A 23,793-nucleotide genomic window follows, 5' to 3' on the forward strand; every position below is an offset into this window, starting at 1 on the left:
TTCAGGAAGGGACTTGGTTTCAGTTACCATTGTAACCTCCCATTCACCTCCCTCTGGCTTTTTGGTTGCTTGACCACCTCATTTCCAGTGAACTTTTCTTCCATCCATCTTCAGCCACCTCATTTCCGTGGTCAGTGGCAGACTTTTGTCATTATCAGTACCTGCATCCCCTTGAAAATGTCAGCTTCAAGCACCTCATTCTGATCACCACCTTCTTTCTTCATTTACTTTTTTTTAATTGATTGTGATTATTATCTGGCAACGCCAGATCCAAGCTATATCTGTGGCCTATACTGCAGCTCACAACAATGCTGAATCCTTCATCCACTGAGCAGGGCCAGAGATTGAACTCACATCCTCATGGATACTAGTCCAGTTCGTTACTGCTGAGCCACAGTGGGAACTCCTCAAAGCAATTGATTTCTTTTTTGAATCTTTCTATTCTACTCTGTCTTGATAGATATAGGTAAAGGGTAAAAGGAAAGTTCTGGAAGGGAGGACATATAACAGTAACAGACTAGAGTGGTCAAGAATGAGAGGTTAGATACGGCAATAAAGAGAGTAATTAAAGTTGGGAGTTCCTGTTGTGGCTCAGCAGGTGAAGAACCGAATGGTGTCCATGAGGATGTGGGTTCATTCCATGGCCTTGCCCATTGGGATAAGGATCTAGAGTTGCTGCAAGCTGTGGCCTTTTGTTTGTGTTCAATTCCAAAACAACTAAAGGAAAGATATTTTACTTTCATTGTTCTCTGAGAGTGAATCATGTGTGTTTGTTTTCTTTTGTTCGTAATTTGAACACTGGGCACATATTTCCTTTAAAAATTGCAAAAAAGAGAGTTGCTTTTGTGACTTAGTGGGTTAAGAACCTGACATAGTGTCCTTGAGGATGCCAATTCAATCCCCTGGTTTTGCTCAGAGGGTTAAGGATCTCATGTTACCACAAGCTGCGGCCAAGTTTGCAGATGCAGCTTGGATCTGGTGTTGCTGTGGCTGTAGCATAGGCCAGCAGTTGCAGCTCTGATTTGACCCCTAGCCTGGGAACTTCCATATGCCACAGGTGTGGCCCTAAAAAGACAAACAAAAAAGTTAATTTTTGTGACTCGGGAAAGTGACCATAAACCTCAAAGAAACAAGCCCAGCATTATGTGGTAAATTGTGTCTCCCCCCCACCCCCCAAATTCATATTTTGAAGGCTTAAAAACCAGTACCTCAGCATAGGTCTATATTTGGAGAAAAGGCCTTTAAAGAGGTAATTTAGTTAAATAAAATGAGACTGTTAGGGTGGGCCCTAATCCAGTCTTACTGGAGTCTTTATTAGAAGAGGACATTTCAACATATACAGACACTAGGGGTTTGAGAGCACAGAAAGACCACATGAGGACACAGTGAAAAGGCAGTTGGCTGCAAACCAAACGAGAGGCCTCAGGAGAAACCAAACCAGCTGCTACCTTGGTCATATACTTCTAACCTCCAGAAGTGTAAGAAAATAAAGTTCTGTTGTTTAATCCACATGATACCGGGTATTTTACTATGGCAAAATAGATACACCAAGGCAGGTTTTTTTTTTTTTTTTTTTTTTTTGTCTTTTTGCCTTTTTTTCTAGGGTCGCTCCCATGGCATATGGAGGTCCCCGGCTAGGGGTCCAATCGGAGCTGTAGCTGCTGACCTACACCACAGCCACAGCAATGCAGGATCCGAGCCAGGTCTGCAGCCTACACCATAGCAACACCGGATCCTTGACCCACTGAGCGAGGCCAGGGATCAAACCCACAACCTCACGGTTCCTAGTAGTGTTCATTTACCACTGAGCCACGACAGGAACTCCAAGGCAGATTATTTCTTAAAATCACAACTTGAGACATAAAAAACACATGCACACAAAGTTTCAAGAATAGAATAGCATCAGACCTGTGAATGGCCACCCTGGAAGCAAGAAGACAAGAGATCAATGATTTGAAAATTATGAGAGAAAAAGAGTTCCAAGATAAAATTCTGTATCTAAAGTCTCAAAATATTGCCTCCTCTATACCCTTTCTAAGGAAGCTACTGGAAAATGAGGGAAATAAGGCTATAATAAGAAAATGATTTAAGAAAATTATTAGAATGATTTCCCAGATAATTTATTATTCAATTGATCTATAGATTGAAAGTAGGAAAAAGGAAATTCAAATCAATAAAGAAGCAAAGGAAATCCCAAGTTGGTGTTTAAGGGTAGTCCCAACATGACAGCTGGACCACAGACCTAGAGAGCCACTAGTTCAAATCGGAATACGTCTGATGGCTCAGGGATAGAGTTCTTCAAGATGAACATTGATAAAATAACTAATGTGTTGAACATCTTCAGAGGAAACATACATATCGGGTAGAATTTTTAGGGTTGAATTAATATTAAGTACAGTGAAAACTATACAAACAAATCAGGCAAATATTGACAAAATACATAGGAAAGGTCAAACCATCGTATCTTAGTATGTAACTGCATTTACATAGTGAAAATAATGTTAATACAATATAAATGCTGACAAAATGGGAAGATGAGGTATGGCATAGGAGGGATGTGTGTATGTGTACATATGTTTGTGCTAAGGCCAGGAGCAAAGGGTTGGCAGATGCAATAATTAAAGAGAGCAAAATCCTCATCACCCATAGTTGTATATCAAAAGATAAGGCCTAAATAAAAAAACTTTAGGGAGTTCCCGTCGTGGCGCAGTGGTTGACGAATCCGACTAGGAAGCATGAGGTTGCGGGTTCAATGCCTGCCCTTGCTCAGTGGGTGAACGATCCGGCGTTGCCGTGAGCTGTGGTGTAGGTTGCAGATGCGGCTCGGATCCTGCGTTGCTGTGGCTCTGGCATAGGCTGGAAGCTACAGCTCCGATTCAACCCCTAGCCTGGGAACCTCCATATGCCGCGGGAGCAGCCCAAAGAAATAGCAAAAAGACCAAAAAAAAAAAAAAAAAAAAACTTTAAAATGCAAATTAAGCATGTTGCTTTGAGAAATAGAGGTAAATGCACAAATAATCCACATGTATCATTGGAAGTGATTGACTCCAGGGAGGAAGAGATGGAGGGATAGAAATTTTTCTAACAAGGCTCATAGAATTCTTTTTTTTAAAAAAAATTATTATAGTTGATTTACAATGTTCTGCCAATTTCTGCTATACAGCAAAGTGACCCAGTTATACATACATATACATTCTTTTTCTCATTTATTCCATTATGTTCCATCACAAGTGATTGGATATAGTTCCCTGTGCTATACAGCAGCATCTCAGTGCTTATCCATTCCAGATGCAACAGTTTGCATCTACAAACCACAAACTCCCAGTCCATCCCCGTCTCCCCCCCAGCAAACACAAGTCTGTTCTCCAGGTTGATGAGTTTGTTCCTGTTCTGTAGAGAGGTTCATTTGTGCCATATTTTAGATTCCACGTATATGTGATATCATATGGTATTTGTCTTTCTCTTTCTGACCTCACTTTCTCTGTCTGACTTGACTTCATTTGTCTTTCTCTTTCTGAGAACCTCTAGTTGCATTCATGTTGCTACAAATGGCATTTTTTCTTTTTTAATGGCTGAATAGTATTCCATCATGTATATGTACTGCATCTTTTTTTTTTCTTTTTAGGGCCGCACCTGCCGCATATGGAGGTTTCCAGGCTAGGAGTCTAATCAGAGCCAGGCAGGATCCAAGCTTCGTCTGTGACCTATACCATAGCTCACGGCAACCCTGGATCCTTAACCCACTGAATGAGGTCAGGGATCAAACCCGCAACCGCATGGTTACTAGTTGGATTCATTTCCACTGTGCCACAATGGGAACTCCTGTATCTTCTTAATCCATTCATCTGTTGATAGACATTTAGGTTGTTTCCATGTCTTGGCTATTGTGAATAGTGCTGCAGTAAACGTAGGAATTCATATATTTTTTTGAATGAAGGTTTTGTCTGGATATATGCCCAGGTGTGGGATTGCTGGATCATATGGTAGTTTACATTTAGTTTTCTGAGGTACTTCCATACTGTTTTCCAAAGTAGTTGTACCAATTTACATTCCCACCAATAGTGTAGGAGGGTTCCCTTTTCTCCACACCCTCTCTAGCATTTGTTATCTGTAGACTTAATAGTGATGGCCATTCTGACTGGTGCGAAGTGGTGCCTCATCATAGTTTTGATTTGCATTTCTCTAATAATCAGTGATGTTGAGCACTTTTTCATGTGCCTGTTGTCCATCTGTATGAATTCTTTGGACAAATGCCTGTTTATGTCCTCTGCCCATTTTTCAATTGGGTTGTTTGTTTTTTTTGCTTTTGAATTGTATGCGTTGTCTGTATCTGACTCTTTAAACACGCATAAGAGATATGGCTTGCTCCTCTTTATCATTCAGAGAGGACTGACCCATTCATTATTTTGTTTAGAAAGTCTTCATTTGCCCTTCCAGATGCTCTTCTTATTTACTCTATTAGCTGCCTTTACTTACCCTATCTTAATACCAATCATCTAGTATCATTATTGCCCCTTACTTTTTTTCATACCTCAGTGTAAGTTTTCATACCCTCAAAGTGTAAGCTTTTTTTTTTATAAGCTTTTTAGCTTCATTGTCTAGTACAATTCTTAGTACATAATAGGAGCTCCATAAGTATTTGTCAAGTGAGTAATGGTACCTCTTAAACCATATTTCAGGAACTATTTGCTAGGTCTAGTTCTGGCTCCACATTGAGACAGCCCTAAATAAATTAACCAACTTTCAGCTCCATGAGTATATTATTGCCACATCGTTCTGGCAGGCTTTGTTAAATTATTAACCTAAATTGTGATGTAAATAATGCTACTTTTAATCTTTTATGGTATGCCTCATAAACAGTACCTAGTAAAGGTGAAGTAGGAGTTCCCATCATGGCGCAGTGGTTAACGAATCTGGCTAGGAACCATGACATTTTGGGTTTGATCCCTGGCCTGCTCAGTGGGTTAAGGATCCAGTGTTGCCTTGAGCTGTGGTATAAGCCGCAAACGTGGATCGGATCCCATGTTGCTGTGGCTCTGGTATAGGCCGGCAGCTACAGCTCCGATTGGACCCCTAGCCTGGGAACCTCCACATGCTGCGGGTGCGGCCCTGGAAAAGACCAAAAAAAAAAAAAAAAAAAAGGTGAAGTAGCATTCCTACCAGACCAGCGTTTTTGAAATGGAGATCTGAGGGAAGACTCCAGAAAGGTCTTTGGATGCCCTAAAATTTAACACAAAATTTTGTGTGTAGGCATTTTCTGGAAAGAGAACACATAATTTTTGTTGAATTAGGAAAGGGATAAATGCTTCCAAAAAATTTAAATACCACTGCTCAGAGCAGTATTACATTTTACATTGTGCCATTTGTTGAAGAGGCATAGAGCGCCTTACATAGTTTACTCTCTAAAACCCTTAAAACATAGAGATGGGAAAGCCATTATTCTAGATTTGATTGCACAAAAACCTCTAATTCAACTAAGTATTTTAACTAATCAGGAGTAGAACTGGGACTGAAAGGAAAATGCACTCATATTCAAAAGCAGGCTGGGTAAATTCTGCACAGAATTCTTATGAATTTTAGGGCAGTGTTGTTTCATATTTCCTGGAAAAAAAATTCACTGTTCAGATTACTATATAGAATGTCAGAAAATAAATTCAGATATTAAATAAGTATTTTGATTATTAGAAAATAATACGTTTGTTTCTCGGTTACTGAAATATAATTCAAAATGAGAAGCAATAGAGCAGAAGCCAATTTCAGAGCAAGCCTAATTTTTTTTTTCCAGTTCATGGTTCAGAATTTCCATTAATAAAAAGGCATGGTGTTTAAATATGCACAGTGGACTTGAATATCATAAATATGAAATAAGGTTAATTTTATTAAGCTTTCAACCTTGCTTAGTCTAGGTAAAAATGTATTCACTGACATGAAACTAGAACATCTCTAAACCACAGATGAAAAAGAAGTCAATCAGTTCACTGATGTGATAATATTAAACTATAAGAAGAAATTTTGGGGGAAGTGAGGAGGAAGGGCAAAGGACACCATTCCAATTATTTAATCCCCAAAAAGTCATTAAATAAGAAAGCATTCATTTATTTCTCTTTGGAACATCAGGTAGTGTGTTAAAGATATTTATTTGCTGCTTTATAAATTTGAAATACACTTCAGCATATCAACTTTTGGTTCACCTGTTTAGTTTCATTAATTTGGGAAATGATAGAATGCAAAGGGAAATAATGGGGTTGGATGTAGGAGGGGCATAGAGCTAGGACCCAGAAGTCTGAAAAATCTGATTTTCTCTGTAATGAATACAGTCTCCTTTGTCAGTAGGCAGAAGTACATTAATGAATATCACCACAGAAATGCATTTCTGAAAAGAAGTACTGTAAACATAGCCTTTTAATAAGAGAGGAAAAAGACAAAAAGCCAGCTCAAGTCACACTAAGGTAAACTCCTTCCTTTGTAAAAGCAAATACTGAAGGTAAAGAGATGCTGCTGCTAATACTAGTGCAGGGAGGACCCTGGTTTTAACAAATAGTGTTTGGCACAGGAGAAATTGCTTCCCACTTAAATAAAATGGTCCCACAAATCTTTCCTCTGTCTTTCATCTTCATTTTGTTACTATAGAACCAGAACTTCCTGGGGGGTTGTTTCTTTGTATCACTGAAGAACAGGCCTAAATGTCACCTCTTCCAAGTGGTAAAACATAGGCAGACACAACACAGAGATACAAATACCAGTTAGTAATTCACTGTATCTTTACAAATGCTATTCATATCATTATTATAACTAAATCATTCTCTTTGTAGTTACCTCTTTATGTATCAGTCTCTGATTAGACTGGGATTTCCCAAGAGGTGGGGATGAAACCTTATTCACCTTTGTCACTGTAGGGAAGAAGAAATTCATATATCCTGTACCCCCTATCCTCTCACATACATGTGGGAGAACTCAGTAATGGGTAACTCAAAGGCATGAGCAGAACTTGAGGCTTATGTAGTATCTTCAAAAAGAAAAGTGACAAGACAAAGGAAAGGGGGTTTAGGTCTTTAGGGGCAACAAACTGTGGGAAGGTAAATATATGGGGGGATCTAGTGGAAAATAAAGGCTTTTTTTCAGTGAATCCATATTTTTTTAACTGAAATATAATTGACATATAACATTGTATTTGTTTCAGGTGTACCACATTGAGATTTCATACATGTATATATTGTGAAATGATTACCACAGTAAGTTTAGTTGCTATGTATCACCATACATAGTTACAAATTTTTTTTCTTGTGATGAAAATTTTTAAGATATGTTGTTAGTAACTTTCAAATATACAATACAGTATTTTTAACTATGGTCACCATGCTGGTTACATACCCAGGATTTTTTTTTTTTTTAGGACTGCACCCAAGTCATATGGAAGTTCCCAGGTGAGGAGTTAAATCAGAGCTACAGCTGTGGGCCTCCGCCACAGCCATAGCCACAGCAGTGCCAGATCGGAACCTCGTCTGTGACCTACACCACAGTTCACGGCAAGGCCAGATCCTTAACCGGTTGAGTGGAACCAGGGGTCAAACCCGCATCCTCATGGATATTAGTGGGCTTCATTACTGCTGAGCCACAATGGAAACTCCCCCAGGATTTATTAATCTTACAACTGAAAGTGTATAGCTTTTGACCACCTGTGCTCATTTTGCCCACTCCTGGCCCCCTGCCTATTAACCATCAATCTATTGTATCTATGAGTTTGTTGTTGTTGTTGTTGTTTTAATTTAAAAAAAAATTCACCTGTAATTGAGGTCATAAGGTATTTGTCTTCCTCTGTCTGATCTTGACCTATTTCACTTTGCATAAGGCCCACAAGGTCTATCCATGTTGTCATAAATGGCAGGGTTTCCTTTTTTAAAAAAAAATTCCTTCTTTTTAATGGCTGAATAATATTGCATTTTGTAGATATACACATTTTCTTTATCAGTCATCAGCTGATGAACATTTAGGTTGAGTCCATGTCTTTGCTATTCTAAATAATACGACAGTGAGCATGAGGGTGCAGATATCTTTTTGAGTTAGTGTCTTTGTCTTTTTCTGATAAATACCCAGCAGTGAAATTGCTGGATCATATGGTGGTTCTCTTTGATTCCTCTGGTGCTGATAAGAGTCTGGAGTTTCTCTGGTGGTCAAGTGTCACCCTAGCCTTCATAGCAGAAAGAAAGAGGACAGGTTTTTTTGTGTGTGTGTGTATCAGCTTCCTCTCAATCATCTGCAGCTCAAAACAATCCTAAGTCAGTGGTTTGTTTTGGGGTGTCGTACTCTGAATGCCTCCAACATCTAGTAAGCCCTCAATTAAATTGTGGAAAAGATAATAATAATATGCTTTCTATCTCTTGTGGCAGTATTTGAATGATGGATGATAAAGTATATGGCATCGTGCTTAGATCTAGTAACTTTTTTTTTTTTTTTTTTTGTCTTTTTGCCATTTCTTGGGCCGCTCCCACGGCATATGGAGGTTCCCAGGCTAGGGGTCTAATCGGAGCTGTAGCTGCCAGCCTACACCAGAGCCACGGCAATGTGGGATCCGAGCCACGTCGGTGACCTACACCACAGTTCACAGCAATGCCACTGAGCAAGGGCAGGGATCGAACCCGCAACCTCACGGTTCCTAGTTGGATTCATTAACCACTGTGCCACAACGGAAACTCCAGATCTAGTTACTTTTAAATACTGTAGAAAACTAACCTAATAGGAAATTTAAGTTGTTTAAACTTAAAACCTATTAGGTAATTCTGTGCTGGCTTTTTCGTCCTAAATATATCTCACATTTACTTGCTAACAGAAAACAGAGAAGAGGCCATAGAAATTAGAATGTCAAAGGAGATGAAAACCTTAGAAAATATTTAAATGAGGGTAAACAAGTTTAAGATAATTAAAAATATGCATATCACTCTTTTCAATTTGAAGTACCACTTCAGAAAGTCACAAAATATATACTCTAAGACTTCTTTTTTCAGTTACAATATATATAATGTTTAAAAAGTAAATAAAGTTAAAAAATCTAAAACCCAATACCATTAAACCTTATTGCCTATTGGCTATTCCTAAATCTTCCTTTTGTTGGACTTTACTAAATTATAAATTGAAAATTTTAAGGCAAGCCTTTGATATTTTTCTAGACAATTATTTTCATCTTGAATGATTTATCTCTTGATTTGGATTTTATTTTATGAAGTTTAAATTCTACCTACATTTTAGTTTATTTTTATTTTTAGGGCTGCACCTGCAGCATATGGAAGTTCCCAGGCTAGGGGTCAAATCAGAGCTGCAGCTGCCGGCCTATGCCACAGCCACAGCAATGCCAGATCCAAGCTGCATCTGCAACCTAGGCCACAGCTTGCAGCAACACAGGATCCTTAACCCACTGAGCAAGGCCGGAGATTGAACCCACATCCTCACAGACGATGATCAGGCTCTTAATCTGCTGAGCGACAATGGGAACTCCTCTACCTACATTTTATTCTCCATCCTCACAGATACATTATCATTAGGAGTGTCTGTAAATATTTCACGTAGTCACAATTTTCATAATTGAACTAGGAAAAAATTAAGTGTACTTTGAGACAGAGTGAGACTGCCCTTCTATCTTATTGCCGTAGAATGTTTTCTGCTTCCTGGGGGTGACACATATTTACCGTTTATGATTGTTCCAGGAACCATAGTTTTCTGTTTAGACATGAAAAGTCGTTTCCACTACACTTTAACACAATGCAGATTTTCTTAATGCCACATCTTAACATGAATAATGCTATGCTTCATTTACTGATCTTCCTAAATCTTAGGTCAATTCATTTTCTAGAGTAATTCAACTGTTTTGTCTTTCTTAGCGATGTGCTTATTTCTTAACATAGCATGAAATTCTACATAAGCTATGGCAATTTATATATTTTAAAGTAAGACAAAATGAAACAAAATTACTTTGGAATTGGTTTTCCTGGGACATGTCTCTAGCAGGTTTGTTTTGATTCTCTTCCTCCTAAACTCAGGTTTCCTAAACTCTACTCATACCTTTAGACAATTCCTCCAATCTAGCCTCCTCAAATTACCTGGTTTTAATGAACCACTTGTCATGCTGAGCCTTGATGACACAGGATGATAAAAGTGAGGATGATAAGAAGTAATTGAATTCTGTATGTATTTTGACAGTATCTGCTGATAGACTGGATATGTGCATTCACCATAAGATATGGAGAAGGAAAACAATTTGCTTTCTTCTTTTTTTTTGCTTTTTAGGGTCACACCCATGCATATGGAAGTTCCCAGGCTAGGGGTCGAATTGAAACTACAGCTGCCAGCCTACGCCACAGCCACAGCAATGTGGGATTTGAGCCGCTTCTGCAAGCAGCAATGCCAGATCCTTAACCCACTGAACAAGGCCAGGAATCGAACCCACATCCTCATGGACGCTAGTCAGATTCGTTTCCACTGTGTCACAACTTGCTTTTTTTCTCCATAGTAGGGTGAACGTCTTCTTCCAATTCAAAACATATACCACTATTTATTTCAGTTAATTCATAGATTTCTATAACATGGATTTACCATAGCTTGCTTATCAATTAATCACCCCACTTGCAGACATTTAGTTCCTTTCTAACTTTTTGCTAATACAAATAATGCTGCAGTGTATACTCTTGAATATATATCTTTGTGAATGTGTGGATTTCTTAGGGACCAACATACAGAAATAAAATTACTATACCAGAAAATATATACCTCTAAAACTTACTTTAGGAGTTCCCGTCGTGGCTCAGCGGTTAACAAAGCTGACTAGTATCCATGAGGATGCAGGTTTGATCCTTGGCCTTGCTCAGTGGGTTAAGGATCCAGTGTTGCTGGGAGCTGTCGTGTAGGTCGCAGTTGCAGCTCAGATCCTGAGTTGCTGTGTCTGTGGCGTAAGCCAGCCGCTGTAGCTCTAATTCATCTCCTAGCCTGGGAACTTCCATATGTAGCCCTAAAAAATACAAAAAATGAGAGAGAGAAAAAAACCAAACACTTATTTTATTATTTCCAAATTGTACTCCAAAAAAGCAGAGTACTAATATACTAATAAAATTGCCTTTCACCCTCACCATTAAGAGACTTTATCAAACTTTAAAAAAAGACTTCTTATAAAATTGCTTATGGTCACCTTATTTGAACTTCCTTGAATGCTAGTGATATCAATTTGCATGATTTATTGATTTTACTTGAATGCTAATGATATTGCTATAGTTGGCCAATAATTGATGAGGAATAGGATTATACATAACTTCACGATAGCTTCCCACAAGATACTTACAAAGAGAAAAAAGAATCTCAGAGCAAAGAAATGTGACAGCATCTTAATTAGGTGACCCCAGTGAATGTCATCAATAATGGGACAAGTCAAAATTGTGGATAACTTCATGGCAATGAGATATAATGAGAAAACAGCATCATTTTTGTGATTCTCCTGCCAAAGATACATAATCTGTATCTAATCATGAGACAATCCCAGACTGAGGGACAAACTATACAAAATCTAATTTGTGTTAAATTTCGTGGAGGATAAGGAAGGACTGAAGAACTGCTCCAGAGTGAAGGAGACTGAAGAAATCTGACAATTAAATGGGGTCTGTGGATTAGGTGATGGCCATGAATCAACATTAATTTCTTTATTTTGATGGCTGTATAATGACTTGTAGAAGATGCAGGTTTTGTTTGTGGGAAATTCAGACTAAAATATTAGGTAATGATAGGGCATCAGGCAAGCAAGTCACCCTGATATGGTTCAGAAAAAGAAGTTATTTGTGTTCTATTTGTAATTTTTCTGAAAGCCTGAGAATGATAAAAACCACCACCACCACCACCAAGTTTTCTACATTCGTAATCCTCATGAACACTTCTTTCGCTTTGATACCCAGTGGACACCACACATTCAACCTTGTGGAAGAGAGAATAAATTTTAACTCGGTTTCTCTTTCCTATTTTTTTTGGGGGGGGGCAGTTGGGGGTGGGGGCTGATACAGTTTTCAGCAATCATAAATTGTATAGCATAGTACTTAGAGAAATATTTCATACTGTTTACAAGTCAGAAGAATAAAATTTTCCCAGGGCTAATCAAAGGCTGTCATTGAAGAGGAAGCCCTGAGTGGGTACTGACTTGTTCCCCGTATACTCCAGCCTTTGCAGGATTTTGCCTGTAGAGAAGTGTCCTGACATCCTGTGTTAAGGCATGCAAATGTTATAATTGCACTTATTAAAAACATAATAGGTCATCTAAATCTCATCCTCTATAAAAACAACTGTGTACAAATTATTTGCAAGGATCAACCTAATCTAATTTCAAAAATTAGTTGCCGCAAACTATTATTGTAATAAAGCGTGAGGATGTCGAAATATGAGCTAAGCCAAAAAAAAATTGCTTTCAGAATTATTTTTGCTCTTTTAAGTATAGACTTAATATTTTAATATCTTCTCAGTCCATTTCCCATAGGAAAACAGAGTTACTGTAAACTATTCCTTCTAGGGAAAAAAACCCCTGAGAATCTATGCAGAGTTTAGAAAATCCTAAAATGTCATTATTTCATTCCCCCTCCCACTTTTTAAAATAAATTTAAAACTCAAATAACAAAGCTTTGAAAAGCTGATACAATTTGTTACTTTGGGCTGCCATCTAGTGTTAAAGAATACATTTGCTTTTGCCTTTTGTAAACTTTTGTGTTGATATTTTCAGTATGACAGAAATTAGATGCTAATGGTATAGTTAAAAGATTTTTTTTAGATAAAAGCTAAATATAAGGTGTATAACATGAAATTTGATATACAAATACATAGTGAAATGATGACTGCAGTTGAGCTAGTTTATGTATTATCTCTTCACATGGTTACTATTTTTGGTGTATGACAATTGTACCTGAAATTTACATTCAGCATATTCCCACTGTTCAGCACAGTAGTAAAAATAATCATCATGCCTCACAATGGGTCTCTAAACTTATTCATACTCACATAACTGCAAATGTATGTCCTTTGACCAACATCTCCTGCTTTCTCCCACCATCCCAGCCCTTACATCTCTAACTTTGATTTTTTTTTAGATTCTACATACTGTGTGTGGAATACTGTGTATATTTGTACGTGATAATCTTTATTACTCTATTGATGGATGCTTAAGTTATTTCATGTCTTGGCTATCCTTCAATAATGCTACAATGAACATGGAAGTGCAGCTATCTCTTTGAGATCGTGTCTTCTGTTTCTTTTGGATATATATCCAGAAATTGGATTGCTGTATCATATGATAGTTCTATTTTTAATTTAATTTTTTTTTAATTTTATGGCTGTACCTATGGCATAAGGAGGTTCTTGGGCTAGGGATTGAATCCAAACCACAACTGGGCCTAAGCCACAGCTTTGGCAAAGCCAGATCCTTTAACCCACTACAGTGGTCAGGGATCAAACCCACACCTCTGAAGTGACCTGAGCCACTGCAGTTTGATTCTTAACCCATTGTGTCATGCCAGGAACTCTTTTTAATCTTTGAGGAAACTTCATACTGTTTTCCACAGTGGATATACGTGTTTATATTTCCATTAACAGTGCACAAGGTTTCTCTTTTCTCCACATGCTTAACATTTGTTATCTCATTTTTTTGAGTAATAGCCATTCTAACAGTATGAAGTAATATCTCATTGTGGTTTGGGTTGCATTTCCCTGATAATTAGTGATATTGAGAATTTTTTATGCACCTCTTAGCCATTTGTATGTTTCCTTTGGAAAAATGTCTATTCAGTTCCTCTGCCCATTTTTAAATTGAATTATTTGGGTTTTTGCTATTGAGTAGTATATTTTATATACTTTAAATAATAATCCCTTATTAGACATATGACTTGTAAATATTTTCTCCATTCTATAGGTATTCATTTTGTTGCTAGTTTCCTTCTCTGCACAGAAGATTTTTAGTTTTAATGAAGTCCTGCTGGTTTATTTTTGGCTTTTGTTGCCTTTGCCTTTGGTGTCAAATAAAAAAAAAATCATTGCCAAGACCAGCATCAAGAATCTTGCTCCCTATGTTTTCCTCTAAGAGTTTTCCATTTTTAGGTCTTAAATCTGCCTTTAATTCATTTTGAGTTGATTTTTGCATATGGTATAAGATAGGGGTCCCATTTCATTCTTTTGCATGTGCTTGTCCAGTTTGTTGAGGAGACTATTCTTTCCCCACTGTAAGGTATTCTTGGCACCTTGTCATAAAGTAATTGATTATATGCACATTTATGGGGTTTATTATGGGGCTCTCTGTTCCACTGATCTCTGTGAATGTTTTTATGACAACATTATACTGTTTTGATTACTATAGCTTTTGCAGTGTGTCTCATGTTGAAGCCTCCATAGGTGAATTTTGACATTGGGGCCAAGTTCCCATCTCTGAAAGTTCCAGTCACCATGTATACCCCTTCAGGAGACAGAACTTGCTCATTTTTCTGAGTTTTGTCTTGGTAAATATCTAGAATTCTAGCTCTATCAGAGAAGGAGAACTCAGCCATGCCCAAGACCAAAATCTTCTCTGTCTCCTGAGATTTCTCAGCAGTATTCAAGTAACTCCACCATTAATGTGCCCCTTTACCATAAGGTTTTTGTTACCAACTATCTTCAAAGTGCTTTGGTCAATGTCTATTACAAGGAGAGTTTCCTTGTTCCTATTATTAACCCCAATAGATATGAGAGTCCTTGGTCTATGCCTTATCTTATTAGAGGTTAAGTGGGCAAAATCTACCAAATCTACAAAATGGCACTTTCATGAAGGTTCACCTCATTGACTTCATGCTCAAGAGCTGAGACCAGAGTGAATTGGCCTGCTGCCCTCCTTCAGAAGAACTGCCATATTAACCTAGGAATGCAGTCTTAATAGCAGTCCCATTGAGAAGGATTTGGGGATTTCAGCACTTGTTGATTCTTTCCACACAAAGCTCATTTCATTTTTAAAAAGTTGTAATAATCCATAGGTTAAAAATCTGGTAGATATTGACCATGAAGCCAGTCTGAGAGTTGTGAGGCTCAGGGAAATGCCTTTTTTGTATTAAAAAGGAAAAATACATATATATTCTTTTTTGTATTTGTTTAAAAGTTGCATTTACTCTTTTAATTACTACAGAAATGAGAGAAATCATTTAGAATTGAATCAAACCGAAGTTAAGTATTCCCAAAATACAGAAATATTTTTGCAGTCCATAATGTCATAATTGGCAGTTCTCTCTTTTATATTGACCCTGTTTATGGTAGCTCAGTGGTTCTCAATCCTTGCAGACCCAGTGCCTTACTTTTTATTATAAATATTTGGCAACACTTCTGCTATCTAAAATAAAATCACAGATAATGCATCTAATGTTCTAATTATCATATAAATGAGTAATGAAAGAGAAAGTTCTTTTAATAAAATATATTACAGTGTGTAAATGCTGAGACATAATTGCAAAAGTAGACAAAATGAGGCACTGTGATGTTGGCACCTATATCTGATATCTACCTGAATATAACAGCTACGAGTATTGTTTATAGGTGTGTTATGTGGTATATTAATGCCACAGATGGTGTTGCCATTGACAGTGTGATTTTCAGAGTTCCCATCGTGGCTCATCAGAAACAAATCTGACTAGTATTCATGAGGATGTGGTTTGATCCCTGGCCTTACTCAGTGGGTTAAGGATCTGGCGTTGCTGTGAACTGTGGTATATAGGTCATAAACATGGCTTGGATCTGGTGTTTCTGTGGCTGTATTGAAGGCCAGTGGCTACAGCTCCAGTTCGACCCCTAGCCTGGGAAAGTCCATATACCACCGGTGCAGCCCTTAAAAAAGAAAAGGTGATTTTTTTCCCCCCAGGAAATTAACAACTCTTGGAAAAGTCTGAGGAAAATAGAGTAAAATCTTTCTTCAACATCTATGGTAGTGGGATTTCTTGGAAATTCAGAAAAGTAAAACCATACCAAAAAAAATTATGTGTTTATGAAAAGTAGATAAAACCTAACTGCTGTTATTATTATGAGCATATATTTTACTTCACAAATGTCTGGAAGAACATTCCAAAACAGAGCAAGACCTAAAAATTTATAAATGTATGCAAGGCAGGGTGACCCCAGCCATCAAATGCCAGTGGTACTCATTTATATTTGTGACATCCAAAAGTGAAAAGCCACTGTCACTCCCACTCCTGCATGAGATTCATTTTTAAAGCAATTAGACACAGAGGACCAGCAAATTGAATTTTTTGGTTTATTATGTAAATATTAATAAGATATTATTATTGCATTTCTATATTTAGGAAAATATTTCTTATAGGTCCACAAGAATAGACCCTTTATTATAACATATGATAATAAGGAGAAAAGCATGATTACCTGACCTCAGCGTATTTAAAATCTGGAAGAGACTATAATACAATCTATACACTAACAGATATTATGATAGTAAGACATGGATATATAAGAAGAGAAACTTGATGTCATACTCAAAATAGTTTTAAAAACTTTAAAATATTTTACTGTAGTCATTTTCTTCCAAATTTATGGATTAACAAATTTTCTTTAAATTATTTTGGTTCTTAGAAATTATCTTACGCATATTTTGGGTCAAATGAGAAAGAAAAAACAAAAAAAAATGGGAAAAGAAGACAAATAAGAAGTAAAAGAACTACAACTTAAAAAGAAAAAAAGGGAGTTCCCATTGTGGCCCAGCAGAAGGAAATCCAACTAGGAACCATGAGGTTGCGGGTTCGATCCCTGGCCTCGCTCAGAGGGTTAAGGATCCGGCGTTGCTGTGAACTGTGGTGTAGATCACAGACATGGCTCAGATCCCGAGTTGCTGTGGCTGTGGTATAGGCTGGCAGCTGTAGCTCTGATTAAACCCCTAGCCTGGGAAGCTCCATATGCCTCGGGTGCAGCTCTAAAAAGCAAAAAAGAAAAAAGAAAAAAAGGAAGGATAAGAGAAACTTTTAAATTGGAAAAAATGGGGGAGCAAGTCATGTACTCAATATATTGTCGCTTTTTGTTCCTCAAAGTTAATTTCTGTGACTCAGTAACTTTTGTGATCATAAAAACCCAAGGAGTATTTCTTATCCATCTGATGAATTTGTGGTTCCATAGAGTAAAACAAATTAAAAAAAAATCTTTAAATGCTAAAAATTTAACCTTGCTGGGGGGAAAAAAGTTTCCTAAATTCACATGGTTCTTCTCCTACTATGAATTGCTTCAGATTCTGACGACTCAAATGTGAAACAGAACCGTTTCTTTGGAAAGTTTCAAGACTGTGAAACCTTTTTTTTTTTTTTTTTTTTTTTTTGGGCTGCATCCCACAGCATGCCGAAGTTCCCGGGACTGGGATCACCATGCAGTGACCTGAGCCACAGCAGTGAAAATGCCAGATCTTTAACCCACTGAGCCCCCAGGGAACTCTGAGACTGTGAAACTTTGAGGGAAATAGTAGAAATATGGGTAGAAGAGCAAAAACCTGACAAGCCTATGTTTCAACTTAGCCTAATCTCATGGTATAAATGAATATTTTTCTATGTGTTTCCGAAGTTATTTTTAAGAATATTTTCATTTATTTAAATATAACTTTAAGAGTAGAATGCAACTCTATAAAGAGTTCAGTATAATTTTCTGTCTCCAAGGAAAATCTAAATTGTGGCCCAAGACATCTAGAAATTCTTCAAAAAACAGGGGAAAAATTTAATCACTTCCCTTGGGAACTCATTTAATGCCTAGCAACACATTCATCAGTAAAATTCTCTAAGTTACAGTCACCATTATTTAAATGTGTTCAGTAAGCTTTTAAATTATTTTAGGATGTATTCAGGGAGTTGATCCCATGTTCTTAAACCTGATCTTTCAAAGAACAAATCTAGATTACCTGGTTATAGAAGGCTACAGGAGTTCTATTTCTCTTGATTTTTAAATAAGTGACTTCCCACCAAAGCTATGGTGATCTAAAAAAGTGTTTTTACTATTCTTGCCCCTTTCTCTGTTTTTTTGTTTTTGTTTTTTTGTTTTTTGTTTGTTTGTTTGTTTGTTTTTTGTGAGGGCATAAGTTGAATGGACATCTCTTCTGGTTAGCTAAGTAGAGTTTGTGTTTTTGAAGCTGAATCATTACCAAGATTAATCTTAACTAAGGTTAAGTGGAATGAAAAGAACTAGAGGGCTGAGTCCAGTCCAAAGAAAAGACCGTGTTTCAAACTGAGGAAACTAAAATAAGCTAGTAGAACTCAGAAACCATTAAACCCATGGTACCTGGATGGGCCAAGCAGACTTTTTACATTGGAAAATAATGCAGTGTTGTAACTCCAGGTGGATTGAACATCACTAGTCTTTGTATGTTTATCATCCAGAGATGGTAGACATTAAATAAGGAATGAAAAGAATGCTCTGACATTTTATAGTCCTTTTGTTTGGCTGCATCAAAGCATCGTTTTAATCAAGTAATGAACTAACCATTCCTGTTTTCACTCTCAATATAAAGGAAGTACTTCTGAATACTGTAGCTTGTGGCTAACGGCACAAAAGGCGATTCCACAGATCAGTTATCTTTTGCTTAAACCAACGGCTTCCCCCAAGAACAAAGAGCAGCAAATCGAAGCAGCTAATCGCTGTTACACTCAGTAAGATTTCATTATAAAATGCAACATTGTTGTTACAATGACTTGAGTGTGCCACAGTGTACAAGTAATAGATCCTAAAGAACTGGTAGGGAAGGAAGCAAATAAGAATGACCACTATAAAAAAAAGGTTTTTCAACTGGGCCCAGAACTCCTGGTGGGATAGCAAGGAGTGACGTAGCTTCCGCACCATTGACACAATGATGATGCTCTGAAAGACCAAGAGAACCACTGCAATGACTATGACAATAATGACTATAATATAGTTGATCACTTGTGCATATACATGAGCAAGTTCTTTATGGAATTTAAAGCAGTCGTGTTTATCATACCCCTCACGAATTCCATACTGAGAAGCCACCAGGGGTACCACAATGGTAATCACCAGTATCCACAGGGCAGTACTGGCAGCCACAGCATGCAGTTTTCTGTAGAATTCCACTTTGTCCTTGTGCTTGAAGAAGATGAGGTACCTGATGACCAGGATCACCACATAGAACAGGAACGTGAGGTACATGTGGATGTGCAGCATGGCGCTCACAAATTTGCAGAAGGGCAACCCAAATATCCAGGTGTGCTTGATGAGGTAGGTCAAGCGAAAAGGCACTGTCAGCAGAAAAACACTGTGGACAACCACCAGGTTAATGACGGCCGTGGTGGTCACGGACCGGGTGTTCATTTTCACCAGCAGGAACAAGATGGAGATGATGCCCATCAGCCCTCCAATGAGTACTACGAAGTAGAGCCTGGTCAAATGGGGTGTCAGTATAGCATCATCACAGGAGGAGGTGTTGTGGCCAGCCATGCTTCAGAAGTCACCTGGGAGAGATAAAGCACCAGTGTTAACTAACAAACTTCCAGAATTTTGTTCACATTTCATTCCCATTGTACTGACAATGTGACTTTGTCATTTATTTATTTATATGACGTAAACTTTATGAGCCTTAAGAATGAAGGCTCTTGTCACATGCATTTCTGTATACGTGTTCCCCAAGAGTAGGTTCTTGTCTTGTCGCAGAAGGAATTCAGAAATGAGACGGAAATTGAGAAAGAAACGTGAGGATTTATTTAGGTGAGAAATACACGTCTTAAGGAGAGGCGGGCAGAAAGGCAAGCAGCTGCCCTTCATTTTGCTTTTGTTTTTGTTTTTTGGCACAGAAGGGGTATCCAATTGCACGGGTGAAATATTCACTAGGAAGGTGGGGTTTGGGGGTCGTAGTCCTTAATTTTCATCCCAGCTCCACCTTCCCAAAGGGAGAAGGGATTTTTGTGTTTATTTGGTTTTATCGGCAGTGTTATGGTGTGTTTGATGGGTACTTCTTATCCGCATAGCTAATTGTTGTTGTTGTTTTAAATAATGAGGGCATAATGAGCAACAGGTTACATTCGGACACTAGAGATTTGTGCCCTTTTCCACCTTTCTTTATCTGCCTCCAGGGCACTGTCACCCCCAAAATGTGTGGCTTCCTGTCAGTCTGGAGGTTCTGGCTTTTCTTTGTCTGCCCATGGACTCTGCTGTTTGCATGATGTGTGATGTCCTGCCAGCTGGCCCCATACCCTCCCCCCTTCTCTGCTTGTGCCTATCTATCTGCTTGCTGTAACATACATTCACTGAAAACACGATAAGTCATTGATTCTTGACCTTGGATAGACTAAAGACCTCATTAATTCTTGACCTTGAACAGGCTAAAGACCTCCCCAGAGACATGCATCTATCTGTATAGTCAAAACAATTTGCGTGAAATTGGACTGCAGACCATGTGAAACTGATACATGGATGCTAGTACTGCAGCAACCACTGCACACACATACACACACAATCCTAAGAGGAATAGAAAGCAGAGTAGATGCATTAATTACATAGAATATTTTTTAATGTGTTATTCTAATTCTCTAATTCCTTCCAACTCATCAGCAAATGATCCATATTAACACTTAATTACTTTAGGATACTCATTAGTTTGGCAAAAAATAATTGGCTAAATGAAGCCAGTGACAAGCAATATGAGAGTATATCTGAATTTCTCATCACAGTTATATTATCAGCTAACAGTAAGACCTTGCCTAAGTTCTTCTCGTGGGCTCCCCTGAAATCATAGCCTGTCTCCCAGTTCTCCCATCCTCCATCCTTAAATTTATAAAGGCACCATTATTATTTTTCCTCTCTAAAGATCCCTTCTCTATACTGTCTTGATCCCTTCTAATTTATTATTCATACTCTATTTTATCATTTAATGAATAAAAGACTTATTAATCTTTAATTACACTAATCAAGTCATTTCACTTTCTCCTTTAAGGTCCTTCAGTGGCCCTATTTCTTTTAAGATAAAAATAAATATTCTTACATGTCTAGAATGTTCTGGGTTATGGCAAAATCTGATCCCTTGAGACCAGATTCAAGAAATAATCTAGAGGAGAAATTGTCAGGATTTGACATGAATTGTAAATGGAGAAATGGAGGGGAAGGAAGTGTCTCAATTGCTCCCAGACCTTACGTGAACAACTGTGTGGTAAGAGGTGTCATAACTGATACCAGGGAAACTGAGGATCAAACTAAGAAAGAACAGTCATTGAATTATGCACTTAGTACTTGACCTTTGTAACACATTTGCAGTTATTCTTATTCACTTCTTGAGTGTCTGTTCATACAATCAAAATTACCCAGCAATAAAAATGAACCAACTACTGATACAATACTACGGCAGTGGAAAAGCATTATGCTGAATCATGTATTCTCAGTTGGGCAGTACTACCCCCTCGGGGGAAAATTTTGTTTTGGAAGTGTGAAAAATCTTTTAGTGTAGAAAATCTAGGTAGACGGTATATAAAAATTTCGTAAGGGGGGAAAGACAGGGAAATGGGTCCAAAGAGGCTCTTTAAAGGTGCAATAATAAAGTTGAGAAATTATACTGAATAAAAGATGCCAGCCACAAAAGGCTACATGCTCAATGATTTCTTTTTCTAGAAAATCAAAACTAATATGACAGGAAGATCAGTGTAGCTCAGGGCCCAGGTTGTAGGGGAAGAGATTGACTTCAAAGGGGCGTAGGGGAAGTTATGGGTGATGAAATGTTTTCTATTGTGCTGGTTACAATTGTAGCTATTTGTCATAGCTCATCAAATTGTACACTTAAAGGTGGTGAATTTTCTTGCATATAAACTTATACTTTAATAAAACTAGTTTTAAAAATAACAGTAACCTGACACCAGAGAGCCTCTGCTTTCACGGGTATGGAATAGAATTTCCATGCAACCCACTTTAAGGCTTGCCTCATGTTATACTTCTTCTATGTAATGTGTAATCTCTGTACTTGCCTTTTATTTTTCTCTGTAGAAAAGTAGTTCCATCAGGTAAACATGAAATTATATTGTGTTCTTATCTGAATCAAGGATGAATGTGCCACCATAAGTTCTACTCGTCAGTTTTTTCAGCTATTGACCTAGAAGGACCAGCTTCTGAAAGAAGAAAGTATGATCAATTTCGTATCATTTGTCTCATACCCTCCTTCTTTCTCACCAACTCGTTGTCTCTCTCTTTCAGATATGAGAAGCTCATGTTAAATCTCTTCTATGTGCCAGGTACTACAAGAGATGCTTGCCTGAACATAGTCTCGTATAACCTTCACAGCAGTCCTGTGTGTTTTATATGTATCACTAAACTGATTTTTCAAATGAAGAAACTGAACCCCAGACCAGACCAGATGTTGTTTGCCAAGTTCTCCGAAATCTGTCTCTCTCTCTGTCTCTCTCCGTCTTTTTTTTTTCTTTCTCTCTCTCACACACACACACACACACACACACACACACACACACACACACACACGTCCTTATTGTACATCATGGAGAAGTGAGTTGCACATCACCTAAGCCCAAGTTTCTAAACCTTAACATAAGGAGGGGAAGCCATGAAGAATGTTTGTTCACATAGCTGTACGGCAATGTATCTTGAAAGCTGCTCTTCCTTCTTTTTGGATTTCTCACCTTTTTTTTTTTTTTTTTTCCTGGCCATGCCCACAGCATGTGGACATTCCTGGGCTAGGGATCAAACCCATGTCACAGCAGCAACCTGAAGGGCTGCAATGATAATATCATATCCTTAACCCACTATGCCATAAGGGAACTCCTCACCTTCCTATTCTTTACTTAGTTCACAGCAGATTATATAAATTAGCTCATTCAACATCCATTCTAACCCTTTCTGCTCTGCCAGAAAATGTCTGTGCAGATTTTTTTGCAGTTACAGTGCTTGTATGTGACCTAGTTTCTGCTAGTCTGTTGCATTTGCAAAACTTGGAGGCAAAGTGAGGGATGTCAGTGTGCAAAAAGGTTAGACCATTTGGCAAGACAGTAGTGGAAATGTCTGGTTGCTCTGGGACAGCTATGGCACAGGTGTCCCATGCTAAACATGAATTTCAGGAAGCAGTAGTTGGAGCCAATGATGTTTCTGCTCTTAAGCCTCGACTGATATTGGACATTTTTCTCTATCTATGTGGATCATATCTTTGTAGCAACCAAGCCTGGTTCCCAGACATTCCACGATAGTCTGTAAACTATTAGCTTCTAATAAACACTTTTTGCTTAAACCAGCTAACGTGGGTTCTGTTTGCAATTAACAACCCCGAAATACCTGGCTAATTCTTATTTCTTTTCTTTTCTTTTCTTTTTTTTTGTCTTTTTTGCCATTTCTTGGGCCATTCCCGCGGCATATGGAGGTTCCCAGGCTAGAGGTCTAATCAGAGCTGTAGCCGCTGGCCTACACCACAGCCACAGCAACACAGGATCCGAGCCTCGTCTGTGACTTATATCACAGCTCATGGCAACGCCGGATCCTTAACCCACTGAGCAAGGCCAGGGATCAACCTGCAACCTTATGGTTCCTAGTTGGATTCGTTAACCACTGAGCCACGACGGGAACTCCTCTTATTTCTCTTTTAAATCAAATTGTAAGGCATCATTTCTCACAGGAAATCTTTCCTAATCTCCACTCTAATTCAGGTTGTGTGCCATTTCTCTTCTGTCGCATGGAACTCACCATGCTTATCTCTATTATGGTACTTAACACACAGACCATATTACACTTCTGCCTTACAAACATTGACTGAACAGGGAAGAATCGTGTTTTCCATTATATTCACAGAACTTA

General features: G+C 38.0%; 1 protein-coding gene across 1 annotated transcript in view; it reads right to left on the bottom strand.

Moving 5' to 3' along the window:
• The window catches only part of LOC100521938 (probable G-protein coupled receptor 141), a 50,925-nt gene continuing 45,066 nt past the window's right edge, over positions 17,935-23,793 (bottom strand). The window contains exon 3 of the mRNA XM_005673242.3: positions 17,935-19,469. Within this exon, the coding sequence (XP_005673299.1) occupies positions 18,544-19,455 (912 nt within the window). The 5' untranslated portion in view covers positions 19,456-19,469 and the 3' untranslated portion in view covers positions 17,935-18,543. The remainder of the gene's footprint in view (positions 19,470-23,793) is intronic.

Source organism: Sus scrofa, chromosome 18, assembly GCF_000003025.6.
Source record: "Sus scrofa isolate TJ Tabasco breed Duroc chromosome 18, Sscrofa11.1, whole genome shotgun sequence".
Lineage (NCBI taxonomy): Eukaryota > Metazoa > Chordata > Mammalia > Artiodactyla > Suidae > Sus > Sus scrofa.